Source organism: Oncorhynchus mykiss, chromosome 4, assembly GCF_057628025.1.
Source record: "Oncorhynchus mykiss isolate SJ-2025 chromosome 4, ASM5762802v1, whole genome shotgun sequence".
Classification (NCBI taxonomy): Eukaryota; Metazoa; Chordata; class Actinopteri; order Salmoniformes; family Salmonidae; genus Oncorhynchus; species Oncorhynchus mykiss.
The window spans coordinates 88,067,226-88,091,912 of NC_143025.1; the positions used below are offsets into that span (position 1 = coordinate 88,067,226).

General features: G+C 51.4%; 1 protein-coding gene across 1 annotated transcript in view; it reads left to right on the top strand.

The window, feature by feature from the left end:
• Positions 1–21,782, top strand: part of LOC118964474 (sushi domain-containing protein 6) — a 62,179-nt gene extending 40,397 nt beyond the window's left edge. The window contains exons 3-7 of the mRNA XM_036976233.2: positions 3,967–4,161; positions 13,857–14,051; positions 16,227–16,365; positions 20,518–20,966; positions 21,101–21,782. Of these exons, the coding sequence (XP_036832128.1) occupies positions 3,967–4,161; positions 13,857–14,051; positions 16,227–16,365; positions 20,518–20,966; positions 21,101–21,126 (1,004 nt within the window). The 3' untranslated portion in view covers positions 21,127–21,782. The remainder of the gene's footprint in view (positions 1–3,966; positions 4,162–13,856; positions 14,052–16,226; positions 16,366–20,517; positions 20,967–21,100) is intronic.
• Positions 21,783–24,687: the final 2,905 nt, after the last annotated feature.

A 24,687-nucleotide genomic window follows, 5' to 3' on the forward strand; every position in this document is an offset into this window, starting at 1 on the left:
AGTGATTCTTAAAGGGGAGGTTGAAACAATAAGAAAGTGTGCTCCCGGCCCCGTTTCAGTAAAAGGCTGAGGGATGGGGCTCGAGAAATCAAACCACTCTCAAATGCGTAGATAGACAGAGCTATGGATACAAGGACTGACCATCCATTATATTAAACAGGTGTAGTTTTAACCATGATTTCAGACTTTATAGTGTGTGTTTTTACATTGACATTGTTTGCAAACATTGGAGTAAAACAAGCTTATATTTTGGGTTCTGACAGTTGAACTAAGCTCACGGGGCATTTATAAGTTATATTCTTTAAGAGTCACTGGATACATATCATTAAGTCCAAAATGGATGTAGCGACTGCTTTAAATGAGCTAAAGCAACATGGAACAGCTAAGCAGGCTAACGTTCCTACCTACACTATTTACCCTGATTATCAGCTAAGCAGGCTAACGTTCCTACCTACACTATTTACCCTGATTATCAGCTAAGCAGGCTAACGTTCCTACCTACACTATTTACCCTGATTATCAGCTAAGCAGGCTAACGTTCCTACCTACACTATTTACCCTGATTATCAGCTAAGCAGGCTAACGTTCCTACCTACACTATTTACCCTGATTTATCAGCTAAGCAGGCTAACATTCCTACCTACACTATTTACCCTGATTATCAGCTAAGCAGGCTAACGTTCATACCTATAGGGAGGTGGGGTATAGAGGAGGAGGGAAGCGGAGGGATGGAGAAGGTGGGGGGTAGAGGGGAGAGGGGTGGAGGTGGGGGGGTGAGTGGGAGGAGCAGAGAGGGAAGCGGGGGATGGGAGAGGGAGGCGGGGGGGATAGAGATGGGAGAGGGATGGAGGTGGGGGGTGATTGTGGGAGAAGAGGGGGAGGCGGGGGAGGGAGGGATGGGGGAGAGGGAGGCAGAGGGATAGAGGTGGGAGAGGGATGGAGGTGGGGAGAGAGGGAAATGGAGGGTGGGAGGGAGGTGGAGGGATGGGGGATAGAGGAGGAGGGGAGAGAGGTGCGGGGGCTCTCACGTCTCTCCTCTCTTTCACGTCTTTCCTCACTCTCTTCTCTTCTCTCTATTCAGTGACTTTTAGAATGATTAGGCTATCTAAATGTGCTTGTACTAGAGACTTAATGAATTATAGCCAGCCAGTGTTCACCGGACGTGCTACCTGTCCCAGACCTGCTGTTTTCAACTCTCTAGAGACAGCAGGAGCGGTAGAGATACTCTGAATGATCGGCTATGAAAAGCCAACTGACATTTACTCCTGAGGTGCTGACCTGTTGCACCCTCGACAACTACTGTGATTATTATTATTGGACCATGCTGGTCATTTATGAACATTTGAACATCTTGGCCATGTTCTGTTATAATCTCCACCCGGCACAGCCAGAAGAGGACTGGCCACCCCTCATAACCTGGTTCCTCTCTAGGTTTCTTCCTAGGTTCTGGCCTTTCTAGGGAGTTTTTCCTAGCCACCGTGCTTCTACACCTGCATTGCTTGCTGTTTGGAGTTTTAGGCTGAGTTTCTGTACAGCACTTTGAGATATCAGCTGATGTAAGAAGGGCTTTATAAATACATTTGATTTGATGATGTACTAGAGACAATAGACTTAATTAATCATAGCCAGCCAGTGGTGATAATGTACTAGTTTGTTTCATACTCGTGACGTTCTAGCAGATGTATGTCTATTAGATGTATGTCTTTCAACACCTTGTTAAAGCAACGAGGACAATAGTAGAGTTCTCTACTAGCAAGGATAACACTACTCCTCGTGTCACATGCTTTTTCAAAAATCATCTGCCTGTGACTTCTCAAGGTTGTTTGTTACCTGTAGTAAAATCATCATCATCCCGTTTGGCAGACTGGAATTGTTATTCGTTACAGTCAGTCCCCTTGGCAACACGTCAAGTTTTAAGTGAGAAAATAATTTGATGGTGTGAGGTTATGTAGTAAAGCTGTAGCTGCCAAATCGAAGCCAGGCTGGCTTCTTCCATGGCTTCTTCCCTGGCTTCTTCCCTGGCTTCTTCAACTAATATGGGATTTATCGCTGCAGCTTCTTGTTGTGCTGGTTGTCCTCTGTTGACCTCTCACACGCAGTCGAGCACAGACACGCAGTCCTCTGGCTGTTTGTGTCCCGCTGGCCTGCGGCATTTGGTCATCGGCTAATCATCCACCAAGACCACATTATGAAGACTCTCTTAAAGATTGGACGATTAATCAGTCAATTGTCACAAGAGGAAGGAGACAGGCGGCAGGTAGCCGAGCGTTTTTAAGAACGTTGGGCCAGTCACCGAATGGTCACCGGTTCGAATCCCTAAGCCGACTAGGTGAAAAGACTGTGCCCTTTGAGCAAGGCACCTCCCCCTGGAGTTAAGAGAGGAAGATGGACCATGGCGGAGCAACACACACACACACACACACACACACACACACCGTCTATTTGTGCCAGCCAGGGCAGAAAGATACCTAAACAGCTCGGCCTCAGACAGAATGGGAACAAAAGTGTCCCTCTCTCTCTCTCCGACTGAAGATAGTCATTCTGGAAGGAATGTTGTTTAGACAATATATTCTATATTGACTTCAAAGAGGTGCCTGCGGCTGTACTTGACACAATGTCCGTCTCCCTGATTTAAACTGTGTAAATGTCCTAAATGCTTATCCTGCCACATACAGTCCGTCAAATCACTGAGACCACGCTGTTGTTAGTCCTGAAGATGAACAGGGTCAGTGTCTGGGATGCTAGTTTACCGTTGGAATGGTAGGTGGTAGAATATCACTTTTCTCACCGTGTTCTAGTGAGGCAGGTGTGTGTGGTCGGCAGGTGTGTGTGGTCGGCAGGTGTGTGTGTGGTCGGCAGGTGTGTGTGTGGGGTAGGCAGGTGTGTGTGTGGGGTAGGCAGGTGTGTGTGGGGTCGACAGGTGTGTGTGGGGTCGACAGGTGTGTGTGGGGTAGGCAGGTGTGTGTGTGGGGTCGGCAGGTGTGTGTGGGGTCGGCAGGTGTGTGTGGGGTAGGCAGGTGTGTGTGGGGTAGGCAGGTGTGTGTGGGGTAGGTAGGTGTGTGTGGGGTCGGCAGGTGTGTGTGGGGTCGGCAGGTGTGTGTGGGGTCGGCAGGTGTGTGTGGGGTCGGCAGGTGTGTGTGGGGTCGGCAGGTGTGTGTGTGTGGGGTCGGCAGGTGTGTGTGTGTGGTCCGGCAGGTGTGTGTGTGGTCCGGCAGGTGTGTGTGTGGTCGGCAGGTGTGTGTGGTCGGCAGGTGTGTGTGTGGTCGGCAGGTGTGTGTGTGGTCGGCAGGTGTGTGTGTGGGGTAGGCAGGTGTGTGTGGGGTAGGCAGGTGTGTGTGGGGTCGACAGGTGTGTGTGGGGTCGACGTGTGTGTGTGGGTTAGGCAGGTGTGTGTGGGGTAGGCAGGTGTGTGTGGGGTAGGCAGGTGTGTGTGGGGTAGGCAGGTGTGTGTGGTCGGCAGGTCGGGCAGGTGTGTGTGGTCGGCGCAGTGGGAAGGTACTGGCACACATTCAGAGAAGTAATGTTCCCTTCCTTTTACTGTGCTGGGAAGTGGAAACTCTACCTCTCTCTCTTTGTCTCTCGGTCTCAGTCACACACACACACACGTCTTTGAGTGGCTTATAGTGCTGTAACTCCGTTCAGTCCCCCTTCCTCTCTTCTTCAGTGAGCCACCAGTCCTTTTTGTTGCGACCAAGACTATAGAGATATTAACCAGGAGAGAAGGAGTCCTCGCAGACATTTTAGGTGACAGCAGACGTTCAGACTAACCTAATCCCTGTTTCTGGTGTGAATGCCGCAGTCTCAACATATTTCCGCTGAGACTGTGAAAAAAGCACAGAAATATAAATCCTTCCGATCCATGAGATGTCTCGTCACCGGTGGTCTTCCCTCCGCAGAGACGCTTATCCTCTCGCCTCTCAAATCTAAACCGCTAATATGAAAGTAACCCCTCCCCCTCTCCTTTAGGATGCCCTCAGCCTCTGGCTGTACAGCATGGGGAGCTGGTGAACCAGACGGAGGCGAACCGAGGCTCCTTCCCTCCTGGTACCCTGCTGTCCTATGGCTGTGAGCCGGGCTACGCCCCCGATGGACCCACCACCATCACCTGTACCACCGCTGGGACATGGTCCCGCCTGCCTCTACGCTGCATCAGCACTAATGGTTAGCAACACACACACACACACTGTCATACACGCTGGCGGTTAGTAGATGGACACACACACACCAGTACTTGTTCTGAAGCATCTTACTGGCTTTCTGCATTGATTAGAATAGTTATCTGACTTCTCGCTCTCTTTACCTCTTTCTCTCTCTTTTCTCTTTCCTCTCTCTTTCCTCTCTCTCTCTTTTCTCTTTCCTCTCTCTTCCCTCTCTCTCTCTTTCCTCTTTCTATTTTCTCTTTCTCTTTCCTCTCTCTTCCCTCTCTCTCTCTTTCCTCTCTCTCTTTTCTCTTTCCTCTCTCTTCCCTCTCTCTCTCTTTCCTCTCTCTCTTTTCTCTTTCCTCTCTCTTCCCTCTCTCTCTCTCTTTCCTCTCTCTATTTTCTCTTTCTCTTTCCTCTCTCTTCCCTCTCTCTCTCTCTTTCCTCTCTCTCTTTTCTCTTTCCTCTCTCTTCCCTCTCTCTCTCTTTCCTCTCTCTCTTTTCTCTTTCCTCTCTCTTCCCTCTCTCTCTCTTTCCTCTCTCTCTTTTCTCTTTCCTCTCTCTTCCCTCTCTCTCTCTCTTCCCTCTCTCTATTTTCTCTTTCTCTTTCCTCTCTCTTCCCTCTCTCTCTCTTTCCTCTCTCTCTCTTCTCTTTCCTCTCTCTTCCCTCTCTCTCTCTCTCTTCCCTCTCTCTCTCTTTCCTCTCTCTCTTTTCTCTTTCCTCTCTCTTCCCTCTCTCTCTATTTTCTCTTTCTCTTTCCTCTCTCTTCCCTCTCTCTCTCTTTCCTCTCTCTATTTTATCTTTCTCTTTCCTCTCTCTTCCCTCTCTCTCTCTTTCCTCTCTCTCTTTTCTCTTTCCTCTCTTCCCTCTCTCTCTCTCTTTCCTCTCTCTTTTCTCTTTCCTCTCTCTTCCCTCTCTCTTTCCTCTCTCTCCTTTTTCTTTCCTCTCTCTCTCTCTTTCCTCTCTCTCTTTTCTCTTTCTCTTTCCTCTCTCTCTCTCTTTCCTCTCTCTCTCTCTCCTCTCTCTCTCCCTCTTTCCTCTCTCTCTCTCTTTCCCCTCTCTCTCTTTCCCCTCTCTCTTTCCTCTCTCTCTCTTTCCTCTCTTTTCTCTTTCTCTCTTTCCTCTCTCTCTCTCTCTCTCTCTTTCCTCTCTCTCTCTTTCCTCTCACTCTCTCCTTTCATTATTACTCACATTGTCAAAGTATACATCTAGAAAAATAAAAAATAAATATTTTTATATATAAATAAATGGTGGGATCAACAGCAATAATAATAGTAGTAGTGGACATGGGATTACCATTAACAACAACTACAACAACAATATTAATGAGAATAACAATACATTAAAGCAATGGTAGTAGACCAGTGTCAACATGACTGAGAAGACACATGACCTGGTAGTAGACCAGTGTCAACATGACTGAGAAGACACATGACCTGGTAGTAGACCAGTGTCAACATGACTGAGAAGACACATGACCTGGTATGAAAGACATATTTGGCTACCAAAACTGCACATTTTGGCTTTTCACCCAATAAATATTTTATAGGTTCATATTCTTTGTATTGAATTATAATTTTGGGAAATAAATATTCTCTTAGGGCTGAGTATTTGTCACAGTGTAATAGGAAATGCAGCTCTGTCTCTACCTCTCCCCTGGAGCAGAGTGAGCACAGCCTGTCCTCTCTGGGTAGCCAGGTTTATCTGTGACGACTGGTCTCTATAGCCAGACTGTCCTCTCTGGGCAGCCAGGTTTGTCTGTGACGACCGGTCTCTATAGCCAGACTGTCCTCTCTGGGTAGCCAGGTTTGTCTGTGGCAACCGGTCTCTATAGCCAGACTGTCCTCTCTGGGTAGCCAGGTTTATCTGTGACGACTGGTCTCTATAGCCAGACTGTCCTCTCTGGGCAGCCAGGTTTGTCTGTGACGACCTGTCTCTATAGCCAGACTGTCCTCTCTGGGCAGCCAGGTTTGTCTGTGACGACCGGTCTCTATAGCCAGACTGTCCTCTCTGGGCAGCCAGGTTTGTCTGTGAAGACCGGTCTCTATAGCCAGACTGTCCTCTCTGGGCAGCCAGGTTGGTCTGTGACGACCGGTCTCTATAGCCAGACTGTCCTCTCTGGGCAGCCAGGTTTGTCTGTGACGACCGGTCTCTATAGCCAGACTGTCCTCTCTGGGCAGCCAGGTTTGTCTGTGAAGACCGGTCTCTATAGCCAGACTGTCCTCTCTGGGCAGCCAGGTTTGTCTGTGACGACCGGTCTCTATAGCCAGACTGTCCTCTCTAGGCAGCCAGTTTTGTCTGTGACGACCGGTCTCTATAGCCAGACTGTCCTCTCTGGGCAGCCAGGTTTGTCTGTGACGACCGGTCTCTATAGCCAGACTTTCCTCTCTGGGCAGCCAGGTTTGTCTGTGACGACCGGTCTCTATAGCCAGACTGTCCTCTCTGGGCAGCCAGGTTTGTCTGTGACGACCGGTCTCTATAGCCAGACTGTCCTCTCTGGGCAGCCAGGTTTGTCTGTGACGACCGGTCTCTATAGCCAGACTGTCCTCTCTGGGCAGCCAGGTTGGTCTGTGACAACCGGTCTCTATAGCCAGACTGTCCTCTCTGGGCAGCCAGGTTGGTCTGTGACAACCGGTCTCTATAGCCAGACTGTCCTCTCTGGGCAGCCAGGTTTGTCTGTGACGACCGGTCTCTATAGCCAGACTGTGCTCACTGGGCAGCCAGGTTGGTCTGTGACGACCGGTCTCTATAGCCAGACTGTGCTCACTGAGTCTGTACCTAGTCAATGTTTTCCTCGGTTTTCTATCAGTCACAGTGGTCAGATAGTCTGCCACCATGTACTGTCTGTTTAGAGACAAATAGCATTGAAGTTTAACTTGTTTGTGGTGTCTTTCCAATAGGTGATTTCTTTTTGTTTTGTGATGATTTGGTTGGGCCAGATTTTCTGAGTGCTGTCCTGAGGCTCTATGGGGTTGGTTTGGGTTAGTGAACTGAGCCTCAGAACCAGCTGGCTGACTGCTGTCCTGAGGCTCTATGGGGTTGGTTTGGGTTTGTAAACTGAGCCTCAGAACCAGCTGGCTGAGGGGACTCTTCTCTTGTTTCATCTCTTGACATTGTAGAGCTGTGTGATGGAATGTTTTGGGTTAGTGAACTGAGCCTCAGAACCAGCTGGCTGAGGGGACTCTTCTCTTGTTTCATCTCCTGACATTGTAGAGCTGTGTGATGGAATGTTTTGGGTTAGTGAACTGAGCCTCAGAACCAGCTGGCTGAGGGGACTCTTCTCTTGTTTCATCTCTTGACATTGTAGAGCTGTGTGATGGAATGTTTTGGGTTAGTGAACTGAGCCTCAGAACCAGCTGGCTGAGGGGACTCTTCTCTTGTTTCATCTCTTGACATTGTAGAGCTGTGTGATGGAATGTTTTGGGTTGGTGAACTGAGCCTCAGAACCAGCTGGCTGAGGGGACTCTTCTCTGGTTTCATCTCTTGACATTGTAGAGCTGTGTGATGGAATGTTTTGGGGTCACTTGTTTTTAGATGGTTGGAAAATGTGATGGCTCTTTTCTCTATTTGAATGAGGAGGGGGTATTGGCCCAATTCTGCTCTACGTGCGTTATTTTGAGTTTTTATTTGCACTTGCAATACAGTCTGGCAAAACTCTGCATGCAGTATTTCAATTGGATGTTTGTCCCATTTGGTTAATTAATTATTAGAGATTGGACCCCATACTTCACTGCCATATAGAGCAATTGGTTCTATAACTGATTGGAACATTTTGAGCCAGATTCTAATTGGAATTTCTATGTTAATATTCCTTTTAATGGCATAGAATGCTCTTCTTGCTTTGTCTCTCAGCTCTCTCAGCTCATTCACAGCCGTGTGAAAGCTACCTGTGTTGCTGATATTTAGTCCTAGATATGTGTAGTTTTTGGTGTGTTCTAATAGAACTGTGTCCAAATAGAATTTATATTTGTCATCCTTATTTCCGGACCTTTTTTGGAGTGTCATTATATTTGTTTATTTTTTAGGTTAACGGTCAGAGCCCAGACAGAACCTGGGGTTAACGGTCAGAGCCCAGACAGAACCTGGGGTTAACGGTCAGAGCCCAGACAGAACCTGGGGTTAACGGTCAGAGCCCAGACAGAACCTGGGGTTAACGGTCAGAGCCCAGACAGAACCTGGGGTTAACGGTCAGAGCCCAGACAGAACCTGGGGTTAACGGTCAGAGCCCAGACAGAACCTGGGGTTAACGGTCAGAGCCCAGGTCTGACAGAACCTGTGGTTAACGGTCAGAGCCCAGACAGAACCTGGGGTTAACGGTCAGAGCCCAGACAGAACCTGGGGTTAACGGTCAGAGCCCAGACAGAACCTGGGGTTAACGGTCAGAGCCCAGACAGAACCTGGGGTTAACGGTCAGAGCCCAGACAGAACCTGGGGTTAACGGTCAGAGCCCAGACAGAACCTGGGGTTAACGGTCAGAGCCCAGGTCTGACAGAACCTGTGGTTAACGGTCAGAGCCCAGGTCTGACAGAACCCGTGGTTAACGGTCAGAGCCCAGACAGAACCCGTGGTTAACGGTCAGAGCCCAGACAGAACCTGTGGTTAACGGTCAGAGCCCAGGTCTGGCAGAACCTGTGGTTAACGGTCAGAGCCCAGGTCTGACAGAACCTGTGGTTAACGGTCAGAGCCCAGGTCTGACAGAACCTGTGGTTAACGGTCAGAGCCCAGGTCTGACAGAACCTGTGGTTAACGGTCAGAGCCCAGGTCTGACAGAACCTGTGGTTAACGGTCAGAGCCCAGACAGAACCTGTGGTTAACGGTCAGAGCCCAGACAGAACCTGTGGTTAACGGTCAGAGCCCAGACAGAACCTGTGGTTAACGGTCAGAGCCCAGACAGAACCTGTGGTTAACGGTCAGAGCCCAGACAGAACCCGTGGTTAACGGTCAGAGCCCAGACAGAACCCGTGGTTAACGGTCAGAGCCCAGGTCTGGCAGAACCTGTGGTTAACGGTCAGAGCCCAGGTCTGGCAGAACCTGTGGTTAACGGTCAGAGCCCAGGTCTGACAGAACCTGTGGTTAACGGTCAGAGCCCAGGTCTGACAGAACCTGTGGTTAACGGTCAGAGCCCAGGTCTGACAGAACCTGTGGTTAACGGTCAGAGCCCAGGTCTGACAGAACCTGTGGTTAACGGTCAGAGCCCAGGTCTGACAGAACCTGGGGTTAACGGTCAGAGCCCAGGTCTGACAGAACCTGTGGTTAACGGTCAGAGCCCAGGTCTGACAGAACCTGGGGTTAACGGTCAGAGCCCAGGTCTGACAGAACCTGGGGTTAACGGTCAGAGCCCAGGTCTGACAGAACCTGGGGTTAACGGTCAGAGCCCAGGTCTGACAGAACCTGTGGTTAACGGTCAGAGCCCAGGTCTGACAGAACCTGGGGTTAACGGTCAGAGCCCAGGTCTGACAGAACCTGTGGTTAACGGTCAGAGCCCAGGTCTGACAGAACCTGGGGTTAACGGTCAGAGCCCAGGTCTGACAGAACCTGTGGTTAACGGTCAGAGCCCAGGTCTGACAGAACCTGGGGTTAACGGTCAGAGCCCAGGTCTGACAGAACCTGGGGTTAACGGTCAGAGCCCAGGTCTGACAGAACCTGGGGTTAACGGTCAGAGCCCAGGTCTGACAGAACCTGGGGTTAACGGTCAGAGCCCAGGTCTGACAGAACCTGGGGTTAACGGTCAGAGCCCAGGTCTGACAGAACCTGTGGTTAACGGTCAGAGCCCAAGTCTGACAGAACCTGGGGTTAACGGTCAGAGCCCAGGTCTGACAGAACCTGGGGTTAACGGTCAGAGCCCAGGTCTGACAGAACCTGTGGTTAACGGTCAGAGCCCAGGTCTGACAGAACCTGTGGTTAACGGTCAGAGCCCAGGTCTGACAGAACCTGTGAAGACGATCTAGGTGCTGCTGTAATTCCTCCTTAGTGGGAGACAGCAGCACCAGGTCATCTGCGTACAGCAGACACTTGATTTCAGTGTTGTGTCGGGTGATACCAGGTGCTTCCGATTCTAATAATGTTTTTACCAATTCATTAATGTAGATGTTGAATAGTGTTGGACTTATTGGGCAGCCCTGTTTCACTCCCCATCCCTGAGAGAAGAAGTCTGTTGGCTTGTTGTTAATTCATTAATGTAGATGTTAAATAGTGTTGGACTTATTGGGCAGCCCTGTTTCACTCCCCGTCCCTGAGAGAAGAAGTCTGTTGGCTTGTTGTTAATTCATTAATGTAGATGTTAAATAGTGTTGGACTTATTGGGCAGCCCTGTTTCACTCCCCATCCCTGAGAGAAGAAGTCTGTTGGCTTGTTGTTAATTCATTAATGTAGATGTTAAATAGTGTTGGACTTATTGAGCAGCCCTGTTTCACTCCCCGTCCCTGAGAGAAGAAGATACTGCCGAGAAATTGGTGTGATCAATCCCTGGTTCCCAATATCAGGGAAAAATACCTGCAGTGAGGATAATGTTGAAGAGTTTGAGTATAGCCAATTTGAATTTGTGGTCTGTATATTTGATCATTTCATTTATAATACCATCAGCACCACAGGCCTTTTTGGGTTGGAGAGTCGTTTTTCCGACAATTCTTCTTCTGTAGTTTTCCTTTTTTGTTCTCAGGGTGTGTCTGTATTGCTTCAGTGTTTCTCCATATTGAAGGTGTATATTTTTGTTGCCTGGTTCTCTGTGTTTTTGATTAGATATATTTCTCAATTACTTTCTTAGATTTTTGCAATCGTTTTGCAAACTATTTTACATTTTCTGTTATTTCTGGTTTGATCTTGTTTTTTTAGATTAGCCAACGAGGTTAATTTGTCAAATCTAAAGTTTATGTTCCAAACTGCCAAATTTACATTGTTAAGGCTAAAAAGTTTTTGGGCTACTAATTGCTTTTTGGTAGATGTCTGTAGTGTTTTCACTCCATCTATAGGCCTGTTTTGTACCATGTAATTTATTGGTCCGTGATGCTTCATGGTTGGGTTCCGCTCTTCTCAGATACACTGTGATTTTACTGTGGTCTGAGAGAGGTGTTAGTTGGCAGACTGTGAAGGCTCTGAGAGACTCTGGGTTTTGGTCGGTGAGGAAGTAGTCTACAGTGCTGCTGCCAAGGGATGAGCTGTAGGTGTACCTACCAAAAGAGTCCCCTCTCAGCCTACCATTGACTATGTACAGACCCAGTGTTCCACAGAGCTGTAGGTGTACCTACCAAAAGAGTCCCCTCTCAGCCTACCATTGACTATGTACAGACCCAGTGTTCCACAGAGCTGTAGGTGTACCTACCAAAAGAGTCCCCTCTCAGCCTACCATTGACTATGTACAGACCCAGTGTTCCACAGAGCTGTAGGTGTACCTACCAAAAGAGTCCCCTCTCAGCCTACCATTGACTATGTACAGACCCAGTGTTCCACAGAGCTGTAGGTGTACCTACCAAAAGAGTCCCCTCTCAGCCTACCATTGACTATGTACAGACCCAGTGTTCCACAGAGCTGTAGGTGTACCTACCAAAAGAGTCCCCTCTCAGCCTACCATTGACTATGTACAGACCCAGTGTTCCACAGAGCTGTAGGTGTACCTACCAAAAGAGTCCCCTCTCAGCCTACCATTGACTATGTACAGACCCAGTGTTCCACAGAGCTGTAGGTGTACCTACCAAAAGAGTCCCCTCTCAGCCTACCATTGACTATGTACAGACCCAGTGTTCCACAGAGCTGTAGGTGTACCTACCAAAAGAGTCCCCTCTCAGCCTACCATTGACTATGTACAGACCCAGTGTTCCACAGAGCTGTAGGTGTACCTACCAAAAGAGTCCCCTCTCAGCCTACCATTGACTATGTACAGACCCAGTGTTCCACAGAGCTGTAGGTGTACCTACCAAAAGAGTCCCCTCTCAGCCTACCATTGACTATGTACAGACCCAGTGTTCGACAGAGCTGTAGGTGTACCTACCAAAAGAGTCCCCCTCTCAGCCTACCATTGACTATGTACAGACCCAGTGTTCCACAGAGCTTCACGAGCTATACTCTGTTTTTGTCATAGTTGTTTCTGGGGGGGTCTGTGGGGAGGGAAAGGTTGTTGCTTCCTGGTAGGTGTTTATGGGGACGTGCTCGCTCTCTCTCTACCGCTCTCTCTACCGCTGTCTCTCTCTCTCTACCGCTCTCTACCCCTGTCTCTCTCTCGCTCTCTACCGCTGTCTCTCTCTCGCTCTCTACCGCTGTCTCTCTCTCGCTCTCTACTGCTGTCTCTCTCTCGCTCTCTACCGCTGTCTCTCTCTCGCTCTCTACCGCTGTCTCTCTCTCGCTCTCTACCGCTGTCTCTCTCTCGCTCTCTACCGCTGTCTCTCTCTCGCTCTCTACCGCTGTCTCTCTCTCGCTCTCTACCGCTGTCTCTCTCTCGCTCTCTACCGCTGTCTCTCTCTCGCTCTCTACCGCTGTCTCTCTCTCGCTCTCTACCGCTGTCTCTCTCTCGCTCTCTACCGCTGTCTCTCTCTCGCTCTCTACCGCTGTCTTTCTCTCGCTCTCTACCGCTGTCTCTCTCGCTCTCTACCGCTCTCTCTCTCGCTCTCTACCGCTGTCTCTCTCGCTCTCTACCGCTGTCTCTCTCGCTCTCTACCGCTGTGTCTCTCTCGCTCTCTACTGCTGTCTCTCTCTCGCTCTCTACTGCTGTCTCTCTTTCGCTCTCTACTGCTGTCTCTCTCTCGCTCTCTACTGCTGTCTCTCTCTCGCTCTCTACTGCTGTCTCTCTCTCGCTCTCTACTGCTGTCTCTCTCTCGCTCTCTACCGCTGTCTCTCTCGCTCTCTACCGCTGTCTCTCTCGCTCTCTACCGCTGTCTCTCTCTCGTTCTCTACTGCTGTCTCTCTCGCTCTCTACCGCTGTCTCTCTCGCTCTCTACTGCTGTCTCTCTCTCTCGCTCTCTACTGCTGTCTCTCTCTCTCGCTACTGCTGTCTCTCTCTCTCTACCTCTCTCTCTACCTCTCTCTCTACCTCTCTCTCTACCTCTCTCTACTGCTGTCTCTCTCGCTCTACTGCTGTCTCTCTCGCTCTACTGCTGTCTCTCTCGCTCTACTGCTGTCTCTCTCGCTCTACTGCTGTCTCTCTCGCTCTACCGCTGTCTCTCTCGCTCTACCGCTGTCTCTCTCTCTACCGCTGTCTCTCTCTCTACCGCTGTCTCTCTCTCTCTCTCGCTACTGCTGTCTCTCTCTCTCGCTACTGCTGTCTCTCTCTCTCTCGCTACTGCTGTCTCTCTCTCTCTCTCGCTACTGCTGTCTCTCTCTCTCTCGCTACTGCTGTCTCTCTCTCTCTCGCTACTGCTGTCTCTCTCTCTCTCTCTCTCGCTACTGCTCTCTCTCTCTCTCGCTACTGCTCTCTCTCTCTCTCTCGCTACTGCTCTCTCTCTCTCTCTCTCTCTCTCGCTACTGCTGTCTCTCTCTCTCTCTCTCTCGCTACTGCTGTCTCTCTCTCTCTCTCTCTACTGCTGTCTCTCTCTCTCGCTACTGCTGTCTCTCTCTACTGCTGTCTCTCTCTCTCTACCTCTCTCTCCCTCTCTCTCTTCCTCTCTCTCTACCTCTCTCTCTACTGCTGTCTCTCTCTCTCTCTCTACTGCTGTCTCTCTCTCCTTCTACTGCTGTCTCTCTCTACTGCTGTCTCTGCCTCCATCTTTACCTCTCCTCTCTCCCCCCAGTGTGCCCCCCTCCCACGGAGCCAGAGAACGGAGGGTACAGGTGCCACCCGTCCCCCTGCCACCGCCTCACCCAGAAGACCGTGATAGAGTACTTCTGTGACGAGGGCTACGCTCTGAAGGGGGACTACAAGTTCCTCACCTGTCAGAATGGGGAGTGGGACGCACCCATGCAGATCACCTGCCGCCTCAGCCCAGGTAATATCATCTCTACTCATACCCCTCACCTCATACCCCTCATACCCCTCACCCCTCATACGCCTCACCTCATACCCCTCACCCCTCACACCTCATACCCCTCACACCTCATACCCCTCATCTCATACCCCTCACCTCATACCCCTCACCCCTCATACGCCTCACCTTGTACCCCTCACCTCATACCCCTCATACATCTCATACCCCTCATACCCCTCACCTCATACCCCTCACCTCATACCCCTCATACCCCTCACCCCTCACCTCATACCCCTCACCCCTCATACCCCTCACCCCCATACGCCTCACCTCATACACCTCATACACCTCATACCCCTCACCCCTCACCTCATACCCCTCACCTCATACCCCTCACCTCATACCCCTCATACACCTCATACCCATCACCCCTTATACCATCACCCCTCATACCCCTCACCCCTCATACCCCTCACCCCTCATACCCCTCACCTCATACACCTCATACCCCTCACTCCTCATACCCCTCACCTCATACCCTTCACCTCATACCCATCACCCCTCATACCCATCACCTCATACCTCACACCACTCACCCCTCATACCCCTCACCTCATGCGCCTCACCTCATACCAATCACCCCTCATACGCCTCACCTCATACCAATCACCCCTCATACGCCTCACCTCATACCACTCACCCCTCATACGCCTCACCTCATACCCCTCACCTCATACCTCACACCACTCATCACCTCATACCTCACACCACTCACCCCTCATACCATACCTCACACCCCTCACCTCATACCTCACACCACTCACCCCTCATACCTCACACCACTCACCCCTCATACCCCTCACCTCATACCTCACACCACTCACCCCTCATACTCATCACCTCATACGTCACACCACTCACCCCTCATACCCCTCACCTCATACCTCACACCACTCACCCCTCATACCCCTCACCTCATACCTCACACCACTCACCTCATACCTCACACCACTCACCCCTCATACCTCACACCACTCACCCCTCATACCCCTCAACCTCACACCCCTCACACCACTCACCCCTCACCTCACACCACTCACCCCTCATACCCCTCACCCCCATACGCCTCACCTCATACGCCTCATACACCTCATACCCCTCACCTCATACCCCTCACCTCATACCCCTCATACACCTCATACCCATCACCCCTCATACCCCTCACCCCTCATACCCCTCACCTCATACACCTCACCTCATACCCTTCACCTCATACCCATCACCCCTCATACCCCTCACCCCTCATACCCATCACCTCATACCTCACACCACTCACCCCTCATACCCATCACCTCATGCGCCTCACCTCATACCAATCACCCCTCATACGCCTCACCTCATACCAATCACCCCTCATACGCCTCACCTCATACCACTCACCCCTCATACGCCTCACCTCATACCCCTCACCTCATACCTCACACCACTCACCCCTCATACTCATCACCTCATACCTCACACCACTCACCCCTCATACCCCTCACCTCATACCTCACACCAATCACCCCTCATACCCCTCACCTCATACCTCACACCACTCACCTCATACCTCACACCACTCACCCCTCATACCTCACACCACTCACCCCTCATACCCCTCACCTCACACCACTCACCCCTCATACCCCTCACCTCATACCTCACACCACTCACCCCTCATACACCCCTCACCCCCCTCACATCCTACTGTATGTAGTGTAGTAGACCAGCATCCATATTTAGTTGTCTGAGTCAGACTAAGAGCTCGTTGTCTCAGAACGTTGAGAAACCCTTCCGTTGATTCTATCCAAATGCTCAGGAAATATCAAACTCACTTTTTACACATTTTGTAACAAAAAAGTATCGTCCAGCGCATGCTGTCTCCTGGCTGTCTCCTGACTGTCTCCTGACTGTCTCCTGGCTGTCTCCTGACTGTCTCCTGACTGTCTCCTGTCTCCCTCTCTGAAATTCAATTTCACAGTGCTCTATTGCATGACAGAAGTAGATATTTGTTCTGCCAAAGCAACAATCCTAAACCTCTCCTCTCCATCTTTCTCTCTCTCGCTCTCTGTCTCTCGGTCTCTGTCTCTCTCTCTCTCGGTCTCTCTCTGTCTGTCTCTCTCTCTGTCTCTCTCTCTCTCTCTGTCTGTGTCTCAGATAAGGAGCTGCGGTCTCCGTTGGCGATGCCAGCGCTGTCCATCGTAGCGTCCACAGCCTCCTCTGTGGCCCTCCTGCTGCTGCTGGTGGTGCTGTTTGTTCTGCTGCAGCCCAAACTCAAGTCCTTCCACCACAGCAGGTTACACACACACCCACAGAGACACACACCCACAGAGACACACACCCACAGAGACACACACCCACAGAGACACACACCCACAGAGACACACACCCACAGAGACACACACCCACAGAGACACACACCCACAGAGACACACACCCACAGAGACACACACCCACAGAGACACACACCCACAGAGACACACACCCACAGAGACACACACCCACAGAGACACACACACACACACAGAAACACACACAGACAGACACACACACAAACACACACAGAGAAACACACACAGACACCCACACACAGACACACACACACACACACACACACACACACACACACACACACACCTTTTACCTCTGCATGTGTGTTTTGCTGCCCTTTTGGGCCAGTCAGATAAAAATGTACCTGGTTTTACAGGTTAACCTTTCTGATCTCCCCATCCCGGATCCGGGTTCGTGAATACAGACTCAAGCTCATTACCATAACGCAACGTTAACTATTCATGAAAATCGCAAATGAAATGAAATAAATATGCTAGCTCTCAAGCTTAGCCTTTTGTTAACAACACTGTCATCTCAGATTTTCAAAATATGCTTCTCAACCATTGCAAAACAAGCATTTGTGTAACAGTATTGATGGCTAACGTAGCATTTAGCATTAGCATTCAGCTGGCAACATTTACACAAAAAAACAGAAAAGCATTCAAAAAAATCATTTACCTTTGAAGAACTTCAGATGTTTTCAATGAGGAGACTCTCAGATAGCAAATGTTCAGTTTTTCCTGAAAGATTATTTGTTTAGGACAAATCGCTCCGTTTTCTGCGTCACGTTTAGCTATGAAAAAACCCCTGTATCCAGGATTGTGTAAATCTATCAGCAAGCTCATTAGCATAACACAACGTTAACTATTTATGAAAATCGCAAATGAAATGAAATAAATATGCCATCTCTCAAGCTTAGCCTTTTGTAAACAACACTGTCATCTCAGATTTTCAAAATATGCTTCTCAACCATAGGAAAACAATCATTTGTGTAAAAGTAGCTAGCTAGAGTTAGCATTTCGCGTTAGCATTTAGCGTTAGCATTAGCGTTAGCATCCAGCACGCAACATTAACAAAAACATAAAAGCCTTCAAATAAAATCATTTACCTTTGAAGAACTTCTGATGTTTTCAATGAGGATACTCTCAGTTAGATAGCAGATGCTCAGTTTTTCCAAAAAGATTCCTTGTGTATTAGAAATAGCTCCGTTTTATACATCACATTTGGCTACCAAAAAAAATCCATAAATTCAGTCCTCAAAACGCAAACTTTTTTCCAAATTAACTCCATAATATCGACTGAAAACATGGCAAACGTTGTTTAGAATCAATCATCAAGGTGTTTTTCACATATCTCTTCATTGATACATCGTTCTTGGACACATGCTTTCTCCCCTGAATCAAATGGTAAAGTGGAAGCAGCTGGCAATTGCGCACCGAATTCGACGCAGGACACCAGGCGGACACTTGGAAAATGTAGTCTCTTATGGTCAATCTTCCAATGATATGCCTACAAATACGTCACAATGCTGCTAAGACCTTGGGCGAACGACAGAAAGTGTAGGCTCATTCCTTGCGCAATCACAGCCATATAAGGAGAGAATGGAAAACAGAGCTTCAGAAATTCTGCTAATTCCTGGGTGATGCATCATCTTGGTTTCGCCTGTAGAATGAGTTCTGGGGCACTTACAGACAAAATCTTTGCAGATTCTGAAACTTCAGAGTGTTTTCTTTCCAAAACTGTCAAGAATATGCATAGTCGAGCATCTTTTCGTGACAAAATATCGCGCTTAAAACGGGAACGTTTTTTATCCAAAAATGAAATAGCGCCCCTAGAGCTCTAAGAGTTAACAGGCCAAGCAAATGAAAACACTGAAAGCTGCAGGAGAAATGGTTCAACAGTTAACCGCCATACTCAAATCAAATCAAACTTTATTAGTCACACACGCGGAATTAAATGATGAAAAGTAACACAATAAAATAACAATAACAAGGCTCTATACAGGGGTACCGGTACCGAGTCAGTGTGGGGGGGGTACCGGTACCGAGTCAGTGTGGGGGGGGTACCGGTACCGAGTCAGTGTGGGGGGGGGGGGTACCGGTACCAAGTCAGTGTGGGGGGGGTACCGGTACCGAGTCAGTGTGTGGGGGGGGGGGGGTTACCGGTACCAAGTCAGTGTGGGGGGGGGGGTACCGGTACCAAGTCAGTGTGGGGGGGGGGTACCGGTACCAAGTCAGTGTGGGGTGGGTACCGGTACCGAGTCAGTGTGGGGGGGGGGGGTACCAAGTCAGTGTGGGGGGGGGTACCGGTACCGAGTCAGTGTGGGGGGGGGGGGTACCGAGTCAGTGTGGGGTGGGTACCGGTACCAAGTCAGTGTGGGGGGGGGGGGGGGGGGTACCGGTACCGAGTCAGTGTGGGGGGGGGTACCGGTACCAAGTCAGTGTGGGGGGGGGGGGGGGGGGGGGGGGGGGGTACCGGTACCAAGTCAGTGTGGGGTGGGTACCGGTACCGAGTCAGTGTGGGGGGGTACCGGTACCGAGTCAGTGTGTGGGGGGGGGGGGGTACCGGTACCGAGTCAGTGTGTGGGGGGGGTACCGGTACCGAGTCAGTGTGGGGTGGGTACCGGTACCGAGTCAGTGTGGCGGGGGGGTACCGGTACCGAGTCAGTGTGGGGGGGGGGTACCGGTACCAAGTCAGTGTGGGGGGGGGTACCGGTACCAAGTCAGTGTGGGGGGGTACCGGTACCAAGTCAGTGTGTGGGGGGGGGGGGGGGTACCAAGTCAGTGTGGGGGGGTACCGGTACCGAGTCAGTGTGGGGGGGGTACCGGTACCGAGTCAGTGTGGGGGGGGGTACCGGTACCGGTACCAAGTCAGTGTGGGGGGGGGGGTACCGGTACCAAGTCAGTGTGGGGGGGTACCGGTACCAAGTCAGTGTGTGGGGGGGGGGGGGGTACCGGTACCAAGTCAGTGTGGGGGGGGTACCGGTACCAAGTCAGTGTGGGGGGGGGTACCGGTACCGAGTCAGTGTGGGGGGGGGGGGGGTACCGGTACCGGTACCGAGTCAGTGTGGGGGGGGGGGTACCGGTACCGAGTCAGTGTGGGGGGGGTACCGGTACCGAGTCAGTGTGGGGGGGGGGGTACCAGTACCGAGTCAGTGTGGGGTGGGTACCGGTACCGAGTCAGTGTGGGGGGGGTACCGGTACCGAGTCAGTGTGGGGGGGGGGGGGTACCGGTACCGAGTCAGTGTGTGGGGGTGGGTACCGGTACCAAGTCAGTGTGTGGGGGGGGGGGTACCGGTACCGAGTCAGTGTGGGGGGGGTACCGGTACCGAGTCAGTGTGTGGGGGTGGGTACCGGTACCAAGTCAGTGTGGGGGGATAGTTAGTTGAGGTACTGTGTACATGTAGGTGGGGGTGAAGTGACTATGTATAGATAATGAACCGCGAGTAGCAGCAGTGTACAAAACAAAGGGGGGGGGGTCAATGTAAATAGTATGGTGGTGATTTGATTAGTTCTTCAGCAGTCTTATGGCTGGGGGGGTAGAAGCTGTTAAGGAGCCTTTTGGACCTAGACTTGGAGCTCCGGTACCGCTTGTCGTGAGGTAGCAGAGAGAACAGTCTATGACTTGGGTGACTGGAGTCTCTGACAATTTTCAGGGCCTTCCTCTGACACCGCCTAGTATAGAGGTCCTGGATGGCAATTAGCTTGGCCCCAATGATGTACTGGGCTGTACGCATTACCCTCTGTAGCACTTTGCCGAGCAGTTGTCTCTGGTTCTGTGATTTTAACAGTGAGCTCTCATTAGATCTAATCTTAGTAGGCAGCTCTGTTGATTGTGTTGTCCGGTCTGGGGGGCTGTGAGGCCGTGGGGGGCCGTGGGGGGCCTGTCTGGGGGGCCTGTCTGGGGGGCCGTGAGGCCTGGCGCCATCTATGATGAGTTCCACAACCACCTCTAGTCTAGGACAGGAACATCACACAGCACCACACCACCAGAAATACTGGATGGCATGCAATAACCTAAAGATCTCTCTCCTCCCTCTCTCGTACACTCATTCTTTCTCTTATATTTTATTCCCCCCCCTCTCTCTCTCTCTCTCTCTCTCTCTCTCTCTCTCCAGGCGTGAGCAGGGTGTGTCAGGCCAGCCAGCCTCCATGGTGGTGGAGGGGCTCCAGGTGGCCCTCCCCTCCTATGAGGAGGCGGTTTACGGTAGCGGAGGTGCCTCCCTCCCACCGCCTCCAGAGTCCCGGGTCCAGATCGTCCTGTCTGAGGGGCCCCAGGGGGCCGAGGGGCCCAGCAGTAGGTCTCAGTCCCACCATCACAGAGATACAGAGCTGTGCCTCCCCTCCACGTCCTCCTCCTCTTCTTCATCCTCCCGTCGCGCAGAGACAGTACTAGTCCACCAGGCCCCCTCCTCCTCCTCCTCTTCGTCGTCGTGGGTTACGGAGCACGGAGGAGGTGCGTGTGGTGGTGTCCCACCCCTGGTCACTCTGGCCAGACGTAGAGACTCCGAGAGCAGCGACCAGCACAGCCTGCTTTCTGCCACCTCCGTAGACGACTTCTCTGATGGTAGGTGGTGCCGTGTTTGTGTACAAATGCATGTCCTCAACTGTCGAAGGCTTAGCGTTGGCCGTTTAACATCCCATCTTCACTCCTACCTGCGTTTATACTGTAGCCTGATGCTATGATCTCTATCTCTCTAGATATCCCCCTGTTAAAGGAAGCCTGATGCCCCTGCAGCAGGACCACTCCCCCTTACAGCTGACCAGGAAACACTGAGGCTTCTACTGGGGCCTTCTACCTGAATTATACCACCCTACCCTACAGCTGACCAGGAAACACTGAGGCTTCTACTGGGGCCTTCTACCTGAACTATACCACCCTACCCTAGAGCTGACCAGGAAACACTGAGGCTTCTACTGGGGCCTTCTACCTGAACTATACCACCCTACCCTACAGCTGACCAGGAAACACTGAGGCTTCTACTGGGGGCCTTCTACCTGAATTATACCACCCTACCCTAGAGCTGACCAGGAAACACTGAGGCTTCTACTGGGGCCTTCTACCTGAATTATACCACTCTACCCTACAGCTCTGAACCACAGAACTACAAAATGACCCAGCGTACCAAAAACAGGAATCATGTCAAAGAAACTCAACCTCCCTCCACGTCTGCAACTTCTCACACGGCTCAAAGACAAGAGCAGAGTCCAACTTCACCCCCAACTATTACCAACCGTGAAATTAGACATAACTATTTCCACCACCAGTATCCTCTCCCCACGTCCTGGCTACCCCTTCTGCAATGATCTCTAAACTAACCCTTCTGATCTCTAAACTACCACCCATGTACAGAAAATACAAGACTGCTCCCTCTCTCTCTTACTGGGAACTAACGAGCCCTTAATGCCTACTTCCCCCCTCAGCTTCAGAATGGACCTCAACGCAGGCAGGCAGGCAGGCAGGCAGGCAGGCAGGCAGGCAGGCAGGCAGGCAGGCAGGCAGGCAGGCAGGCAGGCAGGCAGGCAGGCAGGCAGGCAGGCAGGCAGGCAGGCAGGCAGGCAGGCAGGCAGGCAGGCAGGCAGGCAGGCAGGCAGGCAGGCAGGCAGGCAGGCAGGCAGGCAGGCAGGCAGGCAGGCAGGCAGGCAGGCAGGCAGGCAGGCAGGCAGGCAGGCAGGCAGGCAGGCAGGCAGGCAGGCAGGCAGGCAGGCAGGCAGGCAGGCAGGCAGGCAGGCAGGCAGGCAGGCAGGCAGGCAGGCAGGCAGGCAGGCAGGCAGGCAGGCAGGCAGGCAGGCAGGCAGGCAGGCAGGCAGGCAGGCAGGCAGGCAGGCAGGCAGGCAGGCAGGCAGGCAGGCAGGCAGGCAGGCAGGCAGGCAGGCAGGCAGGCAGGCAGGCAGGCAGGCAGGCAGGCAGGCAGGCAGGCAGGCAGGCAGGCAGGCAGGCAGGCAGGCAGGCAGGCAGGCAGGCAGGCAGGCAGGCAGGCAGGCAGGCAGGCAGGCAGGCAGGCAGGCAGGCAGGCAGGCAGGCAGGCAGGCAGGCAGGCAGGCAGGCAGGCAGGCAGGCAGGCAGGCAGGCAGGCAGGCAGGCAGGCAGGCAGGCAGGCAGGCAGGCAGGCAGGCAGGCAGGCAGGCAGGCAGGCAGGCAGGCAGGCAGGCAGGCAGGCAGGCAGGCAGGCAGGCAGGCAGGCAGGCAGGCAGGCAGGCAGGCAGGCAGGCAGGCAGGCAGGCAGGCAGGCAGGCAGGCAGGCAGGCAGGCAGGCAGGCAGGCAGGCAGGCAGGCAGGCAGGCAGGCAGGCAGGCAGGCAGGCAGGCAGGCAGGCAGGCAGGCAGGCAGGCAGGCAGGCAGGCAGGCAGGCAGGCAGGCAGGCAGGCAGGCAGGCAGGCAGGCAGGCAGGCAGGCAGGCAGGCAGGCAGGCAGGCAGGCAGGCAGGCAGGCAGGCATCAAGTGGTTTCAGCTGAATATAGATACATATGTATAAAAGCATACAATCTCAGAGTCCAGGTTTGGTACTGTCTGTCTGTCTGTCTCACTATGTACACAGCAGAGTCCAGGTTTGGTACTGTCTGTCTCACTATGTACACAGCAGAGTCCAGGTTTGGTACTGTCTGTATGTGTTAGTATGTACACAGCAGAGTCCAGGTTTGGTACTGTCTGTCTCACTATGTACACAGCAGAGTCCAGGTTTGGTACTGTCTGTCTGTCTGTCTCACTATGTACACAGCATAGTCCAGGTTTGGTACTGTCTGTATGTGTTACTATGTACACAGCAGTCATTTATGGATAGCCCTGTTACACAGAACACACGTCTCTCTAGGCCTGCACCTGATCAACCACACTCCCAAAGGCTTCATGTCCAACTGCAAGGTTAGTGGAAAACATACTGATGTTTTTACCACGGCTGCTGATGGTGATGATGACTGTGGATACAGACTTGAACTTGTGCCTCTCTAGTGGAGATAAAGAGTATCTCTCTTCAGTGAGGACTGTCTTGGTTTGGGCCTGGGCTTTGTTCGCTGGCATATGCTGCATGTTCTCTCTCTCTGTCTCTCTCTCTCTCTGTCTCTCTCTCTCTGTCTCTCTCTCTCTCTCTGTCTCTCTCTCTCTCTGTCTATCTCTCTCTCTCTGTGTCTCTCTCTCTCTCTCTCTCTCTCTCTGTGTCTCTCTCTCTCTCTCTCTCTCTGTCTCTCTGTCTCTCTCTCTCTCTCTCTGTCTCTCTCTCTCTCTCTGTCTCTCTCTCTCTCTGTGTCTCTCTCTCTCTCTCTGTCTCTCTCTCTCTCTCTCTCTCTGTCTCTCTCTCTCTCTCTGTCTCTCTCTCTCTTTCTTTCTGAAACATCCTGCTAAGCTAAGCATGAATTCCCTCTCCAACTCTGCTGCCACTCTGGCATCTCCAAGTAGGGCATTGTCTTGGGTCAGACAGCGACACTTTTGTCTAGTGTTTCCTAGGAGTGAGGCCACCTGTCAGAAGACAATGCACCATGGGATGGATTGAGCACGTCACCAGAGCCAGCGGCAGGGTTATAAACGGACAGATCTGTGTCATGAAAAAAAGAAGATCAACGACACGCTTGCCTTTTTTTTCTGTTCGTCACAACAACCGATACCTGTTATGTGTTCTGCTCCCTTGTTGATGTGGCTATCTGGGGTGTCTTAGTGGCTACAGTATCTTCTAGGCACCTGTGTGTGTGTGTCTCTCTCTCCTCTCCTCTCCTCTCCTCTCCTCTCCTCTCTCCTCTCCTCTCTCCTCTCTCTCTCTGTGTGTATTTGGCCGTGGAACTGAACAACACATCATGACTGTTTCATGAATGAAGAGTGTTACGCTGTAATGTTAAATTAACTAAGGCCTTGTTCTGTTCAAAGCAGGGGAGTTTATTTTTTTTTCATGATGAAAACCATGTTGATTTGTGTGTTTGGTGACTGCACATTGGGTAATATATATTTGTTTTTCCAATCTATTTATTATGTGTGTGTGTGTGGTGTGTGTGTGTGGCCAGGTTGGGTTTACAAGGATGGAATATCGGCTCATTTTCTGCAGAGTTGCTTCAAAACTGTTAGTGACCTTGTGAATCTGAGTCTTTAAAAAGCTGAAAAAAACAGCGCATTGTAAACGACCATTTTTCTTTTGTTTTAATTAAATGTTTGTTTTTAAATGTTCAGTTCAAATTTGAATGAGCACAGCTTTAATGTATCTCTGGTGTGTGAGGAAAGCAGGTCATGTGCGTCTTGGGAGATGAGGTCACCACCCGAGTCCATTAGTTCCAGACAGGGTCTGAGTTGAGTCGTTGTTTTGAAC